At 40.9% G+C, this 21,926-nt stretch overlaps 1 protein-coding gene across 3 annotated transcripts in view; it reads right to left on the bottom strand.

Annotated features, from left to right (window-relative positions):
- tox2 (TOX high mobility group box family member 2) overlaps positions 1-21,418 on the bottom strand; it is a 122,846-nt gene extending 101,428 nt beyond the window's left edge. For all 3 annotated transcript variants that reach the window (XM_053867450.1, XM_053867449.1, XM_053867451.1), the window contains exon 1: positions 20,981-21,418. In XM_053867450.1, coding sequence (XP_053723425.1) covers positions 20,981-21,064 — 84 coding nt within the window. In that variant the 5' untranslated portion in view covers positions 21,065-21,418. The remainder of the gene's footprint in view (positions 1-20,980) is intronic.
- Between the last annotated feature and the right edge of the window lie 508 nt (positions 21,419-21,926).

Genomic DNA, 21,926 nt, shown 5'->3' with positions numbered 1-21,926 from the left:
CAGTGTCCAAGTGTTGAATTTGAGCACATGAGGTCTAGCAAGTAAAACTTTTGAAAACAATGATGTCATCACCCAGAGGGCAAAATGGGATTGTTACTCATTCGAAGTCATAACAGACTGTTTTCTCACCAATATTTCCATTCATTGACTGTGGAAACCAGAGAAAAACACAGATGCATACAATTCTTATGCAACAAACCAGCACACATATAAAGTATATAAAGGATTTTTTTGTCTTCCGATGATAGTTCTGTGTCGTGAGGGAGACACATTGAGCTACAGATATTGAATCATCATTCCTTGTTTCATTTGGCAGGTAATTATATCAGGGAGGGAAAAAACGTAAACGTAAGATGCCATACAATCCGCAGGAAAATTTGCATTTTTAATCACAGTACATTACTTTAATAACTCGATAAATCCGTGGCAGCTGGAGCATCTGAGAATGTTGTCACAGCCACTTAGTTCAGCATTTGCAACTAATTCAAGCTGATGAGATTCAGCCAGATAGAGAGAATGAAACAAGAGAAGAGGCAGAAAAAGTCCCAGCGTCAGACGGAGATGCAAATCCAGAGGGAAGAAAAGCGTGGCAGGTGATAAACAGCAGACGCAGTGGAATCGTAGCGGAGAGCCGCAGCGTTTGTTACTTCTTTCTCTTAATAACATTAAATCCCCAATTAGCTTATGTTTCACCTTGTTGTCACACGCGCGACCTCCGCTCCCCCCGGGATGCTTTGTTCGCCGGCTTTGTGGAGGAGGCTTAACCGCATTACCTGACAAATATACCGAATACTATTCATGGAATTGTCTCAAAACCCATAGAATTAAACCGGTATTCAAAGACAGTCACTGCTTGTCACATTACATCTGCATCCCGTTTTAGTGAACACACTCATGTTTTAAGAAACAAAAGGCATCATCTAATATATTTACATTTTTAACATTATATTTTTATCCTTTATGTTGGGTGATTTTCAAAGGAATATGATGGAGAACACAAATTTAAATGAAATATGAGTGGTTTAAGAATACAGATATTTTTATGGGGGCCAACTGTTTCTTTTACTGCACTTGTTAATGTAAGCAAACAGTATTTGTACGCAAAAAAAAAAAAAGAAATGGGGCCAAAGCATGTGTTTCTACTCCTCTGTCTGAAAGGATTCATCAAGTAAACAACGGTAGCAGCACTTCTGATATCTTCAGACACGTGTTGATGGCACTGAATTGAAAAGTATTGAAAAGGTCAAAAGGATCAGGATTATTTGTGTGCTATGTTTGTATGTGCTTGCATAGACTTCCTCTGGACAATCTGGTCTCCTCCCACAGCCCAAAAAAGACTAAGGGGTCAATTGATGACCTAAATTGTCAATAGTTGTGGGGGGTCACTTGTAAGTCCTGCATCGTATTTGTGATCAGCGTAAGTGTCCGACCATCTTAGAAAGGGATTTAGCTGAAGAAAGGTTGTGAGTGAGCATGCAACGGAATGACAAAAGACCTCCATTAAATGAATATGAGTCAGGGAAAGACCTCAAAAAATATATTATATGTATAGATGGGGCTGTTTCCCACTGTACTACATCATGAAGGCGGCTGCCTTCACCAAAACTGCACCTGCCTTGGCTGCCCAGAAAATAAATAAATGTCACTCAATGACAAAGCAGCGTTCTACTCAAGCATTGTATTCATCGAGTTTGAGAGAAGGGGCGGAGCGCACATCCTTATGGGGGCTCCTTAAGGGTCTACCTTAAAAGGCATCCACCAAGAACAAAGCTCCCCTTATGCTTGGAAAATCACTGGGGAGAGCCCTCAAATTGCAATGGCTGCGCTTCTTACGCTAGCTGACATGAAGCTACAAACATCTTGGAGATGACGCCTTCATTGTCGTCAATTTAACCCCAAAATAAAACAGTCACTGCCTTGACTGACGGATTTCATGCACGTCCTCATTTTCTGCTGCATTAAATTTCAACATAAAAACCTGAAAACAGAAGATATGAATCACTACTCAGTTTACTGTTAAGTCTAACCTTTCTTTTGTTTTTATTTTTTTCTTGGGCGCCCCCCTGCAGCTTCTGCGGGGGTGTCCTGGTCAACCACATTGCTCCCCTCCAGATAAAAAGGTTACCCTGGATCAAGTAGCTGTGAGCGCATAAACAGCAGCAGCATTTTTACTACCATTTTGGCCTGTTTTCAAATTTACTGTCAAACATTCATTCAATAAAACACAATCCTTGCCCCTTGTTGCTACTGACCACTGCACAAAGAAGGGTGAGCTTCATCACCACAGCCTGACCCCTGGTATGTGCAAGGTTTCTATAACCAACGGAAAACGATGACTCCACACTGTATGAGAGACTCAGCGCTATACTTGAACCTATGGAGAACAAAAACAACAAAGCTGGTGCCATTACTGTGTCTGAAAACCCTGTGGTTTTTAATGTAAAATAACAGAAAAGCCAATTTACAGTTCATAACTGAGGCGCACATCAATAATAGAAGAGGGGGAAAATTACCGTAAATCCACGGTTCAAAAGCTGCATACCTTTGAAATGTCAAAGGGGAAACCACGACGGATAACTCATCTCAAAACTCATTTCAACTGCACAATGCGAGCTGTATTACAAATATTCAACAGCCGAGTGTTCCCTGCAGGTATTTTTCAGCAAAACACTCTATACATTTTCATTTGAAATGAGAAGAAAGGAATGTAATTTTTTTTTTTTTTCTCACCGGCAAGCAGCCAAACCAATTTAATTACATTCCAAATGGGCTCAGTCTCCTCAGAGCAACCCGCCTGCCTTGTATTTCTCAAACTTCAACAAGCTCCTTGACTTTCTCAGAGTAATTGAAATCTTCCTTGTTATTATGCAGCAGAAAGTACAACAATCCAAACAAGGAGAATCTGGCTGCCGCGGCCGGCTTGTAACTTCATCGCCAGATTGTCTGAAGTCAATAAAAGGGATATTAGCCCAGTCACATGTTGACAGAGAGGCATTTCAAACGTCACTCTGATAAAACGTCAGACATTCTGAATTCAGTGGCTGCCACATACATTAAAGGAAAACTCACAAACGATTTTGCTACGAAAATATCTCTTTGATCTTTGTCCGCATGAAAAGAATCTACATCTAAAAGGCATCAAACTTGGTAAACACTGGCGCTGAGAGGTTGGAACATTCGGCTGCGAGCAAACAGAACCGCGTTAATTGAGAGGAGAAAACCATAGAGCGCATTCTATTTCAACGAGTTTCTAAAAGGTCTCCATCATTTCACGGATGATGAATGCGTTATTAATTAATATTTCAGCCGGTGAGAAAATGTTCAAACGTTTGAATCATTTGTTCAGAATGTCAAATGCTGTGCTTCCACTTGTGAGTGCTTTCATCAGTCTGAGGGAGAAAAGGAAAAAAAAACCTAATAGAAATAGGTGTTCTCGGTCAAAGGGTGAAGCAACTTGATTTGCACATTCTGACCACCATTCTGCTCATCAAGTACGAGACATCAAATGAAATCAATGTCTCTTCTGAGCAGTGCAGCAGACCATGAAGGTAGCTGTAAAGAGCCTTTTATGTGTCATTGTTTTGGTATTTCCAACTTGGAATGGTGGCTGGCTGCATATGATGTATATTCAAATGAAAATGATTCTTCAACGCTACAGAGCTCGGCAGCTCTGTCAACATATTTTGTTCTTTTCATTCATTTTCTATCTTCATTTGGCATTATGTTGTACCTGAATATTCCCTTTCATTTCTCATTTGGACCAGGGGAACACTGTATAACATTTACGACCTCATGAGTCAACGTGTGCGTCACAAATCCTTGTAAAAACTTCAGTCAGATATATGAGTGTATTCATTTCGCTTTTTATTATGTTTTTATTACTGAACATTATATTGTCACATTTCTTTCATGTCTCTACATATTATTATTCTCTCAAACACTTTTCACTTTTCTCAGCAAATTATTTTAAAAATATCCACATTACAGCTCCACATATTTTCAAAAGTTAAACCCCTTTGACCTCTCGAGGTCTAGGGTGTTTTTCTTTATTTTTTTTTCTGTTGTGTCTCAGATAATAAGGACTTAATAAGTATCATAAATCAACACTTTGTTCAGACATTAGATCATGATAAGAAAAAAAAGTTGACCAATGCCTTATAACTACAGTTATTATCATTGTCTTCATGACTTCCCAAAAACTTTATCCCTTTTTAGCTCCAGTTGTACTTGGAAAATGGCCGTAAGTGTTGATAGGATTGCCTTCAAAGGCCAAGAAGACAATCCAAGATGGCTTCCCCAAATGTATTTGAGTATGTTTGGTCACTGAAAGCAGAGATGTCTAAGGTAAATGGATCACAACATTTTTTGTTGACTTGCAGGTCAAAGTAAACATTGTTTCAACAGTGTCATATCAAAGGAAAACATGTAGTGACACAAGGTGTGAATAGTGTAACAACTGGATATCATCGTAATGAACTACTAGTTCCAATATAAAGCATTTTTTTGTCCATAATGAAAAACGAAGAGTGAAAAATCTGTTTAGGGTTTTTTCGGAAGCACAGTAGAAGCATCAAAAGTATTTAAATCCGTTCAACAGAATTGCTGTCATGAAGTGCAGAACAAGGAGCCACAAAGTCATCATACACACAGAAAGAGCTTTAAAACTGACACAAAACATTGTGTGCACAGAAAAAATGGTATAAGTTCTTAGTGTGACAAAACTCCCAGGATGGGAATATACAAAAACAAATATCCCTTATGAAGTCTGCGACTCAGCCTCCAGAATTCCACATATACAGTGCACAAAAGAAAAAACAAACACATTTAAATCCTTTAAAATGTGAAGTTTGCTTTCTTTTCAGTCATTATCAGAGTGTTTATGTACCCATGTCCACATGTATTCTCCAGTTTCGCTTCACCCAACCGCATGCCACCATCGCTCCCAGGCTGCACCGCTTGCATCCCACCACCAGAACCCACTTTCTGCACTCTGAATCAGTAGAAGTAAATGTTGTAGATGCTCCGCTATAAACTCTAATTTCAATCCTGCAGCTTTAAAAAAGAGAGAGGAGAGTAAAAATTGGAGGATTATACTGGTTGCCAAAACAGATTCAGCTCTGATCTGCATTGAAGAGAATGCAATTACATTCACTTCTAAGTACAGGGCACAGCTCCTCTATAAGATTATGTCTGCTTATTTGATGCTATTATAGTGGGCTGTCATTCGAAATTACTATGTTGCGTCGACTATCAGCTCACAGCAAATGGAATTCCAGGAAAGTCGGGAAAAGCTCCAGAGAAAATATTGCGAACAAAGAGCAAAAGGGCCTGAGGTGGTTTACGAGACCGAGGCAACGAGGCTCCGGGGGGGACTGTGGGTTTGCGGTGATCGCGAGGAGAGTAAATTTGGCTCTGAGCGCCACGGAGGCAGAACGTGGCAGAACAACAGCCTCACCAACCAGATAAATAATTCTTCTACATTCACAACTGTATTTGCATTACCTCATCACCAATTTATGGTGGACAAAACTCATCGATCCGCCTTCTTTAGCCACGCTAAGCTGCGCATTTTATTTATATTTTTTCCGTCAGTCCGGCTGAAATTTGCATCTTACTTTCCATACAGAACAATAAAGACAGGACACATTCCGAATACATTAACGTGAAAACACCCACACACTCGCACACTACAAGGAGAACGCATACATGGAATGAATTATACACAACGGGGGAATGGATTGGCTTCAGCGGCTTGGTGACTAAGAATGTAAATCAATGACAACTTCATTATCATGCTTCTCAAACACTGAAAGAAAAATAACACCGAGTAGGAGGGTTAGATGTCAAATTGAGTGATAAACCTAAAAATTATGTCTTTAAAAAAATAAAAAGAGCGATACACCAGGACTAGCTGAGCTGATAAGACTTCAGTCTTCTTTGATACGAGAGCCACATTTCAATGAGGTCTTAAGTCGAGAGTTTAGGCAGTAGGCAGCGATATTTTTACGTGGTGTCACTGGCGTACATTTCACAGAAACACTCATACATTAATACATATTTCATCATTCAATCCTAGAAAGCATCTTTTAGGTTGGGTCTACATTGCTTTGGGAAAAGCCTGCTTACCTGTAGCATTCATGCTAACTAAGTTTGAAAGAATGTGGAAATACAAACCGAGAAAATTGTGTGAAGAAACCTTGATTTTAGAGTGTCACCGATGCGCCTCTGGAACAGTGCATTAATATGCAGCATGCAATGATCATATGACGTCGACAAAGTTGGTTATGTTGGATCACAACAATGAAGTGACTCAAATTCAGAGCAGTGTTGCACAGAGTGAGAGCTGTGAACAAGCCTTAGTGACGTCACTGGAGGTCGATCCTGTCGCCGCACCATTAGAATGCATGTGAAAAAGCTCTACTGTACAGCGTCAATATCGGAGGAGAAATGCAGAACCACTGCATAATAGCTGGATGTGTTACTGGTGCCAGTGAGCACGTAAGCCTGTTCTTCTGACCAAAAAATGCAGGAAGCAAGTTTAAAGAATGGGGGACGAGTGGCAACCATCGGCCTCGCCAGTGCAGGAACTTTTCCACCTTCGGTTGTCGCTCCTGTTCAAATGAAAATAACTCCTTTGTTTACATGAACCTGCTCTTCTGCCTGAAAAACTCTATATTTCTGCGACTTCCTCCACAGTGTTTGTTTAGTTCCTTCAGTTACGTCACAAGACGGCGGTGTGTTTCACCTAGTTACGAGCTGCTTGTCATGAATCCCAAATGTGCGAATTATGGCCACAATGGAAACAAAATTTTATTGAACTTGTTGAACACAGAATTAAAACAGTGTTTGTTCTTTCACACTGAATTGGTTCAATCAATGTCGGTGACACTTTTATTTACTTGCGTTTCGTGTGTGCTAACAGCTGCTTCAGCTGTGTGACTGTTGTTGTGATAAAATAATTCTCAAAAATATCTTTCCTTAACTTTGTTTGATAAATGACTGCAGCAGTAACAAGAAAAGATCATAAACAATCCTGAGTCACCACTGCCAATAATGCTGTATTAGCATCGCTGATAAATCTCTTTATATCAAAATAGAAATCTGTTCACCTCGGTATCAATGGTTTTCTAACCTTGTTGTTGTTTGTATTTCTTCATGCAAGACCGGTCTTACAGCACCCTGGCTTTCAATACCTAAAAATAAAAGAATGACATCACTATAGCGCCCCTGTAATTCATGGCATCAGCGTCGCCACTTTCGTATTTGTCTTTGTATAAACGATCGAAATGTGTCTGAGCATGTGAGTCTTCCTATGGGACAGTGTACATGTGTGTGTGTTCAGGTCTGTGAATGTGGACCTGAAGCACTTTTGTTTGTACAGGACATGCCTCAGGACGCTAAGACAACTGCTCATGTTTGCCCAGGCTTGTGAACGTCTCTTAATACAGCCGACAGCTGCATTCTTCCGCCGCTCAGACACCGTGTTGATCGGGCTTTTCATGAAACTTGTGCAACTCGCCTCTGTCACCATTTGACAGTGCTGCGCAACAATATTTAGGATATAGTGCATTCATTACATTTCTGTGACTCATGATTCTCACTACAGTACATGGGGTTTTGTCTGTGCCTGGGCTCGCACATTGCCGTGACATTCTCCGTTGATAGCTGAATAGGTGATGTCGTCTTTGTGTTCCCCTCAAATGTTCTACGTTCTCGTGCAGCACTCTCGCCCAGTGGTTTGTGCAGCAGCATCCAGCTAAAAGCAACCGTTTTAGAGTGAATCTTTCTGCAAGGCCTTTGTATCTTCTCCTTCTGTTTTCACTATTGAAAAACAAGTGGTCCATCCATATGGGACAGACCTGTCCTGGGTCGCCCCCAGTCTTTCCACCCATGTAACTGGGATAGTCTCCACCCCCCTGAAGGAACTAGCAGGAAAAAAACAATCCTGAATATAAAAATTATACTTCATAGTAAAGCAGTTAAAGTAAACTTCACTAAAACTGTTTTAACAATTACAAGCAAATCCTTTTAAACGACAAGCTTAACACAATTCATTCAACACGTGTTCTGAATTATAAGGACATGTAAATTTTTTAAGGATACTTTTATTACATTTTGCAATGTGGTATAACATCATGACTAAAGTAGCTTCAGAGGAACCGTCTCTAAATACTGTTTTTGTTGTTCGCGATGGTGAAATAATAGAGAGAGCTTTTTTTTTCTACAGTTACAGACATGTCTGGATTTTTGTGATATTGTGACACAGCAGTTTGAATGAGAGGATTAGAGATTATAATAGAGTAACAGTAGTGTCCGAACTCGATTGGATCATTCAGTCGAACCCCAACATGAGATCACCACGGCTGAATAGCTGAAAACACATTTCCCTGTGGCTTCAATCCACACTCCGCACCCCCTTTGTTTTATGAGAAATTCCCAACATGCCAAATATGCCAACGACAGTGAGATGAAATGAAGATCAATTTTTGGGGGCCCAAACCGCGACACCAGTGTGAACGCGGGAGATGATGAGCTCCGTCTGTATTTATCTGGGATGTTGACATGGTTTTCGTGTACGATCATTACGCTAATTTATACAGCAAAGCCTGTTTCACACAAATCTGCCAAGACCAATAACCGCACTCATAATCTCCCACATTGTGAATAATCACTCTGTGGTTTGTTTGTTTGCGAATGAAATGGAGCAATCACCCAAACGAAGATCAGCTTCTCTTGCAGTCGCAGCGTTTCGACATAACAATGCTCCTCTCTCTCGTGTCTGGAGGACGCCTGATCTCGAAACATCAGAAGCATAAAAGGCAGTCAGATACCAAACAGAGTCAGAAGTGAAGGCAGTTTTCCTCGACCACACACGCACGTGTGTGAAGTGAGTTGTCAACGACAGAAATGTCCCTTTTCTGAATGGGACGACAGAAAAAGCTAAGTTACAGTACAATGGTGATCTAGAAGCCAACTCAGACAGGCATCAGACGAGTTGTTCCCCAGCCAGAGTGAAGACATGATAGAGTTGGTCCTGAGCTGGTTTGACTTTGGGTCACCCACCACCCCCTAAATGATCAGCCGTGAGCTAGTACAAGGAACAACCGACATATTACCTGCTCCACTTACGTCCCCCCCAACGTATGACCATGGCCAGCAGATGCTTTTTAAATTTTTTATTCAATGTCTGACACAGTAGCGCGTGGCAGTCCAGCAAGGCGTACAACAGTTACGGCAGCACAGTATCCCAGCATCTCACTCTCACACAGCCATCTACCACTACAGTAGTACCAATAACCCTCGCATCGGCTATTTTGAATGCCATTCAACTTAGTCCATTCCAACTTACGACCGGTTGGTCGGAACCGATCCCGGTCGTAAGGCGAATGTTACTTGTATTGCGCTCCATCTTTTATGTGTGAGACAAGTTGCACATAATTTGCTTCAGCCAACGGTGCATACAGACCATTGTTGAGTATTTTAACGCAGTTAGTTATGAAGAACATATTTCACTCTAGACTTCTACGACAGTAGAAGTCGAATAGAAGTCCACAGAGGTGGATCTATCCTTTGCCATCCGAATAATGTCTCCAGAATGGAACACAGCAAATCAAGAAGTAATTGAGAAACAATGAAGAATAGAGGAAAGTTTTAACACACACAGGATTGGATGGGTGACAATGAAAACGCTAGCTTTGAATCATGAGATGTAAATGCCTCTCCAATCTGCAGTCGTCCTCACGTGGTCCGTGTCTTCATATGTGATGCCAGACACGCGACTCGAGCCCTGCGAGCAACGAACTTCAGGCATTATGATGCTTCATTTGGGATTTTTCTGTGATGCGTTATCAGTTTGCTTTGAGGTTTCTGACTTTGTTTTAATATATTTGCTCACATGAGATTCCATCTTTAAAAACAGATCACTGTCTGCTTAACATGTAGCGGAAACCCTAAAAGGATGGCAGTGAATCTCTTTTATACATTCAGACAAGCTATTGTATGTGTCAAAAAAGGAGGAAAGGCTTTTTGAACTCCAGAAATGCTGCCATCCAATTTTCCGACCACCTTGATGCCCTGCTACCTTTAAGCCTGGGCCAGACCTATGCAGAAACCAATAGGACAAATGTATTACTTCACAAGATTCATGAATTAATGGAAAACAAAATAAAAGAGGATATTTTTGGTCGCGACCAGTTGAGAATGATTGGTTCTCCATTGCCTAGTTGACTTGTTTTCTTGGATTAACAGTCAAGAACAAAGTCATTCAAGAGCACAGACTGACATCAACTCTGGTGAGGTTGTTGACTTGAAGAAAACTGTGACAATGAGGTCAAAACGTCAAACATGATTGAAGGTCATCATGTACTCACAATTTGAATGCAAGTATTTTCTAGTTGAATCTGTTTTGACCAGGCATGCGTAAACCCATATCAAAGAGCAAGCTAAGTGGTGAAAATGGATGGTGTAAATCTTATAAAAAGACACCACATACATACACACACACACACGGACCAGAACACGCGCATTCTTGAGTGAAATCCATCAATCAGCATTTCATGCAGTTTGGATCTGAACCGCAGCAAATGCACTAAAACAATAAACGCCTGTCTTTCAAGTGGCTATTTGGACTGGAACACATCTGGTGGCAAGACTCATTTCTGGTTTCCACATCGCTGAATGACAGTGTAGCTCAAAAATAAGGCAGCCTTTTAAAAAAAAAAGAAACCATCCTTCTGCCTGCACCCCCAGCCCTCTGTCTGTCCCTAATCTAGTGCGCCCCCTCTTCCAGAAATAACCTATCAGTCCAGAATCCCATCCCCCAACCAATCAAGAAGTGAATATCAAACAGCAGCAGGAGAAGTGGGTGTTGGTGGTGTTGGTGTGGGGGGGAGGCCCCTGACAAAGCCTCCCGAGGTGAAGACAGTTTAAACGTTCCGGACTCCTCACCGCACAAGACAAGGGGATGAAAGACACAACAACTTCCAGTGAGTCGAGTCTGACTGTAGTATCGGGGTTTCAAGGGGCAGTGACGATAATGAGGGTTAATGTGATTTAATGAGGGCCATGAGCAGGGCAGGCGCCGAGCCGCTTCAATTTGCAATCAATGTCAAAATCCCAATTTCTCTGACGTCTTGAGATGCGGACGCGTTCGCCCACTGCACGCAGTTTGTCACGCCAGTCGTGGAGCCTGGGGGTTTATTATGAGCAATGCTGCATTGTTTGTTGTTTTAAACCCACAGTTATCTGTGACAAAAATTACTAGAAAGATATTTTATCGACAATTTTCTTCAGCTTCATCCGAATCAAACGACATTTAAAAAGTGTTCAATTTTCAAATTAAATTGAAAAAAAATGCTACTTGACCCTACAATGGCACCTTGAAAGGAATTTCTGGAGTCACCTCAGTAAGCTAACATACTATCAAATATGAATTAACTTTTATAACAGAGGTAAAATACTTAGTCGTATGTTTGTGTAGGTGTGTGTGAAAAGACACATTTTTGTTTACGTGTAAGTCTTCATCTGTACAGTATGTGTGGTTGTGTATGTTTTGTGGTTGGTGCTTAGGCAATGTGTGATATAGTGGGTCTAGTATTGTGTATGGGTGAGTGCCAGTGCAAATGGATGTGTCAGCTTGTCAAAGAAGTCATATATATTACTCATGAAGGTAAAAAGGTCATGTTTACCGTTCACAACTTTTTTGTTGGAGTTTCACTTTGCAATAAAATGAACAGATACGGAGGAAACAGTCCAAAGTTTACAGGTATCCATGCAAAAATCAGACGCCCTAGCAATGAGCCCTGTGGGACTCCATTACAGACTGTAATAGTTGTTTATTTTCAGTATGACCATGGTATTATAGAACTGGGAACACCTAATGACATTGAGGTTTTCTTGAAAAGTTGTGTGTACTTGTCATTAACACACACATTTTTGAGGTTGTATAAAACTTTCAAATCCACACTTAATTTGGGGACACAGCATCATCCAATAATTTTAATCGCTCAGCTATAAAATGTTTGAATGAAGATCAGTTATGACTCAACACTAACAAGGATGCACGTTCAATCTAATTCTTCATCTGTGTTCCACGTCTTGTTTATCTGTTTTGTTTGAATGATCACACACAAGACACGAAGAAAAACCTAAAGCAACTAAGGTGTTGTCTTAGTACATGCAGCTGCAGCTGTGCACCAAAAAAAAACTTAAATACGTTCACCAGTGCAGTTTAGCGCATGACTTTCAGTTTGCATCTGAAATGACATGAATAGCCCTGAGAGGGGAGACTAGACTGCAGTGATGAAGGAGCTAACCAGCGAAGATAAACTGCACTATCTATTTTCAGCCGCACATGACTTATAACCCTTTTAACAGCTCGTAGCTGTGAGTCATGTCTGGTCCAGATTATAAAGGAGCAGGTCTGGCAGTAGAACCGGGTTAAAGCTTTGTCATCCTCACCAGCCAGCAGGTTAAACTGGCTGTTACCATCCTGTTCCACAGCAAATTACATCCATCATCCCCTAACAATGTTGCACCATGTTATAGCTGCAGGAAAACCGTTTTCATTTGTTGCATATGGATGCATCTTCTGTCTGTTTTCTGAATCAGCAAGATGTTTATTTTAGAAGAAATCGAATCTATAGTAATTTAGTATGGAAAAAAGTACTACGGTGCTACAGTAATTCTTCAGTATATTACATATAACATTTTTGTAACTTTTTCTCGCTGGAGTTTGTGTAATTCTATAGCAGATCTTTAAAGCATCATTACTTGCACTGAACTTATGCGCTCAGAAGAGGAAGATGCTAAATAACTTGTGGGGTTCATGAGTGTTGTACAGTGTTTTAAAGACTAAACTATCTACACATATGCTTTCTAACCCAACAATTCAGGGACTAGGTTGAGGGAAGGCTCAGTGTTGCTAGATCAGTCAGTACAGACAGTCGACTGTTAGAGAATTTATGAGTTGAAAATGATGTTCCAGCCTTTGTCAATGCAGATAAAACTAAATGAACTGGTGTTTTTCAATGAAGTAAGGGATTCGAGGAGAAACTGGGTTTCACTTTTTCCATGCGATATTGGCCAGTCTGCCTTAGGTGTATGTGTGTGTGTGTGTGTGTGTGTGTGTGTGTGTGTGTGTGTGTGTGTGTGTGTGAATGGCATTTGTGCCTTGCGATGGACTGGCGACCTGTCCAGGGTGTATCCCTGCCTCTGGCCCAATGACCTCTGGGATAGGCTCCAGCTCTCCCCGCAGGGCTCCAACCCTGAACAGCGGTGGTTAACTGCAGATCTATGTATGTATGTATGTATGTATTCCCCAGACATTGAAAAGGACAGTTTGATCTGTACAACACTCACGCCAGTGTGAGAAAATGCTGTACAATGAAGACTCTAATAATCTACCTGAGAACTCTACTGGACCATCGGACATATATATAGGTTTTTCATGTCTTCATTCACGTTTAAATTAAACCACTTAAAAATCCTCCAAAATGTTATTCCCGCTCTGCTCCGGTCACTGCACCAAACGCAGCCTTTGCAAGCTCCGCTGCGCCGGAGAATATAACACTGTATCATTAACTCAAAGACACAATCAGCCGCGGGCCATGCAGCTTCCCTCCCTGACCTTTTGACTTTGCTGCTGGGAAGGTAAATGAAAGAAATGTTAGACCCGGTAAGGAGGCGCACAGGCCTGGCTGTGAACAGACTTTGCTAACTTCACATTTTTAATGCTCCTATAATGACTCATTTAGTGTAATATCTGCACTACAGCAATAACAGTCAGAAAGTGTTTCCACTTCCAGCCGTTTAAATCGCGCTCCCCCTCCCACCCGGGGGTTGGCGTTCAGGCTATGCATGGGTTAACATTTCCCCGGCGTGTGGATATTGCAGCTCGGACTGGCCAGTCAGCAGAATGTTATGAATGGGCACAATGAAAAAAAAAAAAAACCAAGTCCGAAAATGCTTGCCTCCATGTAATTAACTTCAGTGTGTGTGTGTGTGTGTACAGAATGAGGCACTGCTGAAATAACTATTCTTTCTCTGCTTCTATTACAGTAATGTTTGCAGAGGGGGAGGAAAAATACACTTTCAGAGAAGTGGAAAATATTTGCACTTTGAAGTGCACCGTGACGAACAGTGATTTGAATGGAAGGAGAAACGCGCTGGAAGAGTGATGGTACTCGCTTGGCAAGAGGCTGACCTCCTTACTGTGATGCTGGAGAGAGTGGCCAGCACACTTGAAAAAAACAGGCAACAATATTTCAAGTCTTAAAATGAAACCATTGCTGGGATTTACAAGTGAGTTAAATAACAAATTTAGGGACGTGGACGTGGCTACCGTAACATTTGTTGTCGCTGGGACCCGAAGTAAGCGATGCTAAACATTAGTGACCAACATGTTAGAGTGATCGCACAAATGTCTCCTCACCAGTGGAAACGTATTCCACTATAGTCTCTTAAACAGCATCAACAAAGTCTCCTGATGTGTTATTCAGCAAAAAAAAAAAGAAATTACGGATCACGTTCTCACTCAGTGTTCCAGACATCCGCAATTTAGTCCTGAAATAAAACAGGCTCATCGGCCATCACCATAACTTTCTAATGCGTCCATCCACAAAATGACGTCCACAACAATCACATCTGCCCAGATTCATTTGATAATAAATGCAAGATCCTAAGTGAGAGAAGGCAACACATTGTCACTCGTAAGGCAACATATTGCGAGCAGCCTTTTGCCCAATGTTGAGGCAGAAGTCAGCTGTCCATGGCGTGACATTGAACACTTGGATTAAGACATTCCTTGGTTTATATGGCACATTATCTGGCAGTGCACTTCACTCATAGTGCTCAAAGACACTGTGACATCAGTGTGGAGATACGTGGTTATGGAGAGCTGAAGGAGCGCCCCAACATGGCTTAACACGAGCCCCAACATCCGCATGTCTTTTACCTGAAATGGCATCATGAACCGCCACGGATGGTGAGACTAGCATCAATTGAAATCCTAATGCATCAACATGCAACGGGGAAGGCTGACTTTGGTGTCCACCTGAAAATAGTCAGTGTTTGACTTCTTGAGTGTGAGAACATGTTGGAAAGAGATTTGGTTACTGATGGACAGATCAACTCTACACAATTGAAATTCAACAGGATAGCAGAAGATGAAATGACAAGTTCTATTTGACAGCATGATACTCATGCCGTGTTCACATAGATTCAGGTACCAGGTAGAAAAGGAGCGTTAACCTTTTTTTTTCCTCAAACTCAGTCCAAAATCCTACCATAAATGGCCCCACATCGTGTTGAAGCCTTCAGTGAACTACCAACCCAAAGAGGAACTCAGCAAAACTCCACAGTGTGCTGCTCTGCTTGCTCTACTGCCACCCAAGTAAGGCAGTAAAATTACAGCGATGAGAAGTACAGCATCAAACAGTCGAGTGGCACCAGCTGCACAAGAATCGCATCTAAATCCCGATCACAATTTTGGTTGGCACGATTATGCAACGCATTTATCAAACTCCAGAGTGCAACGCGTTCACATTTTGCAAACACATTTGGAGACCGTGAGGAAATCTGTTGTTCAACGACCATTTTTGGTGAAAACAAGCCTAAGAAAATCTGTCAAGAACCTCGCAGCTCATCAAAGTGGAGGACGCACGTCGAGCCAGAGCTGCGTCAGGCGGGAATTTGTTCTTAAAATGTTTGTGAGAAGTCCATTAAAACCACACAAAAAGTCCACTTGATGAGCATGATGAAAGCTGATTCAGAACAAGCTTCTAAAATATCACTGATGTGGCAAGAGATGACAGCAAATACACATTAAAGCTTTCTCTTCTCGTTCTTGGACTTGAGAATGGCGTTTGTGATGACTGATGGATTGCAGCCTTCGCATGGAGGCAAATGCAGCTGGCTGAATTATTCTATTAAATAGTGGCATATGTTTCCAGTCAGAATATTGATTTTGGAATATGTGTTTAACTGGAAGGTTGCGTCAATAGACATGTCAATAAACATCTTTCTTTTATTTAAAACTGGGAAATTCTTAATATTCAGTGTTGTTATTTACCTTAAAAACATTTGCCAATAACTTTGTGGCCTGACAATATTGGGAAACAGAACTATCACAAGCATGTTTATACGCGTTATATATTTTAATAGTTATATATATTACAATAACATTATTTCAGGGAAGGAAGGGAAACATATGGAACTGAAAATACATGGCAACCTGGACACAAAATAATGACATGGTGAGATGAGATGTTGTACAATGTTTAAGATAAAAGAGCCTTTTATACTGAACACAATAAAAAATAAACAAATAAACATTACGAGTAGAAATATCATTTTAATACTGGTGGAGATAGGCTGGCTGTTTGTTTTGTGTTTTGTGATTATCTGTCTAAAATGAAAATAAATAAATAAAGGCCTGCTGTCGACTGAGCGATGCTAGCAACACAGTAGTAAGAAAGTGGGAAGAAACCAGAGTATTCTTGGGAAACCAACACCTGCTTCAGATATCATTTGTTTCTTGTTTCATTTGCTATTATAGCATTGCTGTTCTGGCTCTGACATTGTGCAGTCAAAGAGCCACATGTGGCCCCGGGGCCACACAAATCTCAGCTGTTACCTGCAGTGTTCATTGTAGTGACGTGAGAATGACAAAAACAATCAAGTTCAGCAACGTAAACCGTTGTGAACGAGATGAATCGATGCCTAAATGAGGGTCATGATGTTCCAGCGTGTTTCATACACAGCGCCCCGAGGAGCAATTATAAACATGAGCAGCGGCGTCCTTCATCCTCCCCGACATTGATTCAGTGTTTTAGGTCCGCGCTCAATGAAATGTTTGCTCCGCACTGCGACGAAAACACTTTGCTGTATATAAATAATGCACAAGCAACTGCAACTATGTAAAGCACAACATCTGCAAACCACAGGATTATATAGCAACAGTAGAACTACAGTGTAATTACAGCCAGCTCTCTCCTGGGTGCTGTGCTGTTAGAGCGAAGAAGGATGAGGAGAAAGTGGAGCAGCTACAGTAATCTATCCAACTTCATTTCACCGGAGTGATTCCGCCTGAGGGTATGCACAAGTCATAATGCATTTGACAAATAGTCTCCCGCTAAAACAGGCATTTGCGAAGAAGTGGCCTTCAGCGCTGGTACACACAGCTGAGTGTACGCTGAACAAACAAGCCTCCCACTCAGCCTGCAAAGATACAGAGCGGCTTCAAAAAGATTAGGAGAAATCTTGGGTGAAAAGTAAAGATGACTCACGGTGATTGTGCAAGTGCAGGGCGACCGGAGCGGGATGGGTTGAGGAGAGAAACGCAGCCCGGGGGGGGGGCAGAAATCAATGCATTCTTGATCTAAATGTGGAATTATTAATTCAAAAATACATTTCATGGACCTTCCATTCCAGGATGACACTCAGATTTGATGGTCTTTTTTTTTTTTTTATCAAAAGAAAGATGATCTGTTCTGGGTCGGACAAAAATTCGGAAATGCAATAACAACTGACAATTACAAAAATGTTGCTGAAACTAGAATGAAATAAATAACAGTAAAATATGATATAAATTTGATGTGAGATCACAAGTCAAGGTTCAAAAGGAATTAATATTAATAAATTAAATACAGTTTGATACATTAGATTGTATGTATTTAAAAATATGTATGAATCAAAATAAAATGATAAATGAATAATTACAAGGTAATAATACTCTTAAGGATGAAATGTGTTTTGCGAATACTATTTTAAATAGTAATAGTATTACATGTTTTTAAACATAGAAATGAAGGGAAAAATGTAGAATACGGCTACGTATACACAAGCATGCTTACTGGATAAGTGAGAGAAAAATGATTGTAATAATTTAGTAGTTGATCCGCAATGAAGGTTGTTTTTCGATGGTTTAAATCTGCTGACGTTCCGTGAAATAAGATGTAGCGTTCTGCTGATGCACTCAGCTTCAGAGCTGCCTCATTATTCCGAGTGTTGCATTGATCTCCCGGACGGAGGAGAAGAAGCACGTCAGGAATATCTTCATATCATCTTTGTTATTAGACTTCATGTATAAGTAAAAGTGATCACATTTGATTGCCTTCTTGCCCGCGGAGCGTTGAGTGCAGCTGTAAGGTCAAGTGTATTTATAGATTTGTGCTATTGATTTGCTTCATGTTCCTTCAATCACTCCACCGGCTAAAAGTAGTTTCAGCTTTCACATTTCTCAAAAAAGAAAGCTTCCACTGCTGAAATAAATTGCTGCACTTGCACGGCAGCGGATTGAAATGTGAACCACTGATGTAGAACAGGAAGCCGGTGCTTTTTAGTTTGGACTGTCCCACTTAATAGCACGTCCACTTCCTGCTTGGCTAGTGTTCTGCCGCGTCGGTTTAGATTTATTAAATCGATGTTATAACGCTGTCTCTGGTCATAACAAAAGTCATCTGCAAATAATGCGATGGAAACCGCTACCTTGTGAAATCTGCAATTTAGCACCACAATGTGACTTCCTCCCGCCACACAGGGAGGATGGGGGGGGTCAAACCCATTCAGACATCCTGCTACTGTGGCGACCCGGCCGTGAAGATGAACAATTGCCAAAACGTCCCACAGAGCTCCGGCGTCGTTATTCAACATTAAGTTCAGAAGCAGCAGGGCAACACGGATCGTGTTTCTCTTTAGTCACAGATGTTACTTTGGTAATGACAACGTCACATGACTCCTGAAACTCATACCCGCCTCTCACCGAGCCTGCCACCATCCAAGTCCACTGATCCATAATAACAAGAGCATTGTGCGAAGAACCTGAGACCTGACCGAACCGTGTTGACGGTACATCTGCAGCAAACTGGATCCAGATCTGTTTACACCCCAAACCAAATCAAAAAAAGGTGTATTTATCTGAAGTATACATCTGCGGCGACACACACGGGCCGTGTGTTTGCACCGTATCACAGAAACACATTTGTGTGTTCATCTGCAGCAGAGCACAGATTTGCATGGGTGTGTGCGTTTGAGTTTACACTGCGCCAGATAAGCACATACTTACAAGAAACACAAAAATTGCATTGTTCATACTAACTCAGCAGCACGTTTGTTTACATGTTTGTCATTTCTGTGCTTTTTTTTTTATAATCCTGAATGTTTGCATCTGTCATCCATCCAAACTACACATTTCTGTTGACGCACTCTTGTCGTTTGTCACCTTCTTTTATTTAACTCAGACGGACTTTTACCTCGTATGTCACAGCTAAATATAAGACAAAATGATTCCAAAGTAATATATAATGAATATCATTTCATATTCAAGTGTGTGCATGAGTGACATAAATAAACTCTCGCCATTGCAACACCACAAGAACTATGATAGCAGATAAACAATTTTGCAAAACAATAATAAAAAAAAAGCACTGAAGAGAAAAAAAAATTGCAATTTTTAAGACCTAAAATCAACATGAATCGATAAATAGATAAAAATAAATGAAATCCAAAAATAATTTTAAGTGTCAAAATAAATGAAACAACAAACTTAAGCTAAGCTTAAGCTAAGTGAGCTAAAATTTGACTCACATTTGAAAATCAATCACTGTTGAACAATGTCGAGTCAAATTTCTCAATAATATTTAAAAGTTTGTTGTGTTTTTAAATGGCGTCACAACGCTGGAACAGGCGGACACATTTGGCCCACTGGCCACACTTTTCTTCAAGACACGTGAGAGTTCTGTTTATCATCGATACATACACATACAGTAACATATTATCAATCTTTAATATACAACAACCCTGGGGCCACATCGTCCCTCTGACAGCAACCAGTTGGCCCAGATGAGACCCATAAGAAGCCATGGAGCGTTTTAGATGTAGAGATTTAGTTTTCATTTCTTCAATTACCAAAACCGAAATATGCTGTATTACATTGTCATTACACGCATTTTCAGTTGACTTATTTTGCACCACTTAAAACAATTATACATTCGTAATTTTCAGTCCAAGCCATGTTTGGAAGTGTGTGTTTCCGAGTGTTCAGGAGACACAGGTGACGGCGTGTGTTCGTAGCAATGAGATTACCAATTCAAATATTGTCCAGTGCTCTAATGTTTCACTTCGTCATGGACAGACGTTGGCTGAGCTCCAGAACCTAGTGGATAGCAGAGCCATTAGACAAGCTGCTGGCATAAATGCTGCTTCTGGTTCTGTCCAGTTCATATTTACTCAAGTTTTCAACCTGGAAAAGTACAAGCGCGTGTGTGCGTTTATATGGCAGTTTTAAATTAGATGCAATTGGATAGATAGATAGATAGATAGATAGATAGATAGATAGATAGATAGATAGATAGATAGATAGATAGATAGATAGATGGACAGATGGATAGATAGATAGATAGATAGATAGATAGATAGATAGATAGATAGATAGATAGATAGATGGACAGATAGATAGATAGATAGATAGATAGATAGATAGATAGATAGATAGATAGATAGATAGATAGATAGATAGATAGAACTCATTGGAAGAGATGCACACGCACTTTTTATTTATATGTTAATACATATATATGCGCATATTTTGGAACTCAAGAGCCATAACGCATTTAGAAGAAGGTCATTTATGGATGTGTGACGCATTCAGTTAATCCTGGAAATGCAAGTTATCTTAGTAATGCACTGTGACTTTAACGTATTCATAGTTTCCAATGGATTCTCTTCTTGTGCGCTGTCAATGTGGAAGGCGCGCTCCGGACAGCTCCGCGCTGTTTTACGCGCATGATCCAGTTATAACCGAAATAAAACCATTGTTTTTTCTGCTCGTTTGACTCTTTAAAGGTTCGAAATGTGCATCAAAGTTGGAATAAAATTCGCCTGTCTTCGCCTTTCTGCTCCCGGGTGCTGGATAAAGCACTTGGCACTTGTCAGCTCGGAGAATCGGACCGCGCTGAGCCACAGAGGAAGAGGAACTCCTTACCTTGTTGGCGTGGTAATAGTCCAAACCCGAGTCAGTACATGAACCCACGCTTGCAGGGGGAGCTGGATAAAATCTGACGTCCATCTCAGAGTCCGCAAGACTGACGGCATGAAAGCGTAGCTCCAAAAAAAAAGACTTCTCTCTCTCTCTCGCTCTTTCTCTCTCGCAGACTCTCTCACTTTCCCACTATGTCCCTGGCTTTTTCGCCTCTAAGCAAACAAAAAGTAGCAGAAAGAGAGGCGGAATAGAGAACTCAACGCGGTGATGCTATTCTATAACATCCATTTAACTTCGAGAGAACCGGCAGACGAGTCATGTGACCTGTGGAGGTGAAGTCGGGGAGATTCGCGGCTGCAGATTTTGGATGCAGAAGAAGTGGTCGATGTGTTTTCTCCTCAGAGGAGAACACGCAGAGGAGCTTCGTTCCTGGTTTCCAGACGCGCTGCACCTTTTGTCATGTGGGAGCGCTCGCATCCAGCCATGCTTCGGGCTCAGCAGCGACCTCATCCGGCCACAGGTGGAAGAGAAGAACTGAGTACATAGAAACTTTAGTTTGAATACTTATGAGCTAAATGTGCCCATATGTTTATAGAAATTAAACTGTTAACTGCCATCATTTCACTTGGAAGCTATTGACTTCTTTTTGATCATGAAATATTTTGTAACATAAATGCAACAACCCTGGGGAAAAGTTTGTTTCACTCAAATTAATTCTCAATTCTCGTACTGCTGAGATCAAGGCAACTGAGGACATGTTTTGGGAGTGAGGGTACGCAGATAGGTGGTAAAACGAATCAAGACAAATTCTAGTCAAACCCAAAAGTATGTGTAAATAATTGCAAGGCATTATTCTTTTATTTTTATTAAGACATTAGGAGACTGGATACTTACTTGAATCCGAAATTTCCGACATCAATATTCAAGGAGAGTTAAGCATACTGTATCT

Source organism: Synchiropus splendidus, chromosome 6, assembly GCF_027744825.2.
Source record: "Synchiropus splendidus isolate RoL2022-P1 chromosome 6, RoL_Sspl_1.0, whole genome shotgun sequence".
NCBI lineage: Eukaryota > Metazoa > Chordata > Actinopteri > Syngnathiformes > Callionymidae > Synchiropus > Synchiropus splendidus.
The sequence above is the reverse complement of the archived record's forward strand: the minus strand, read 5'-3'. Positions and strand labels throughout refer to the sequence as shown.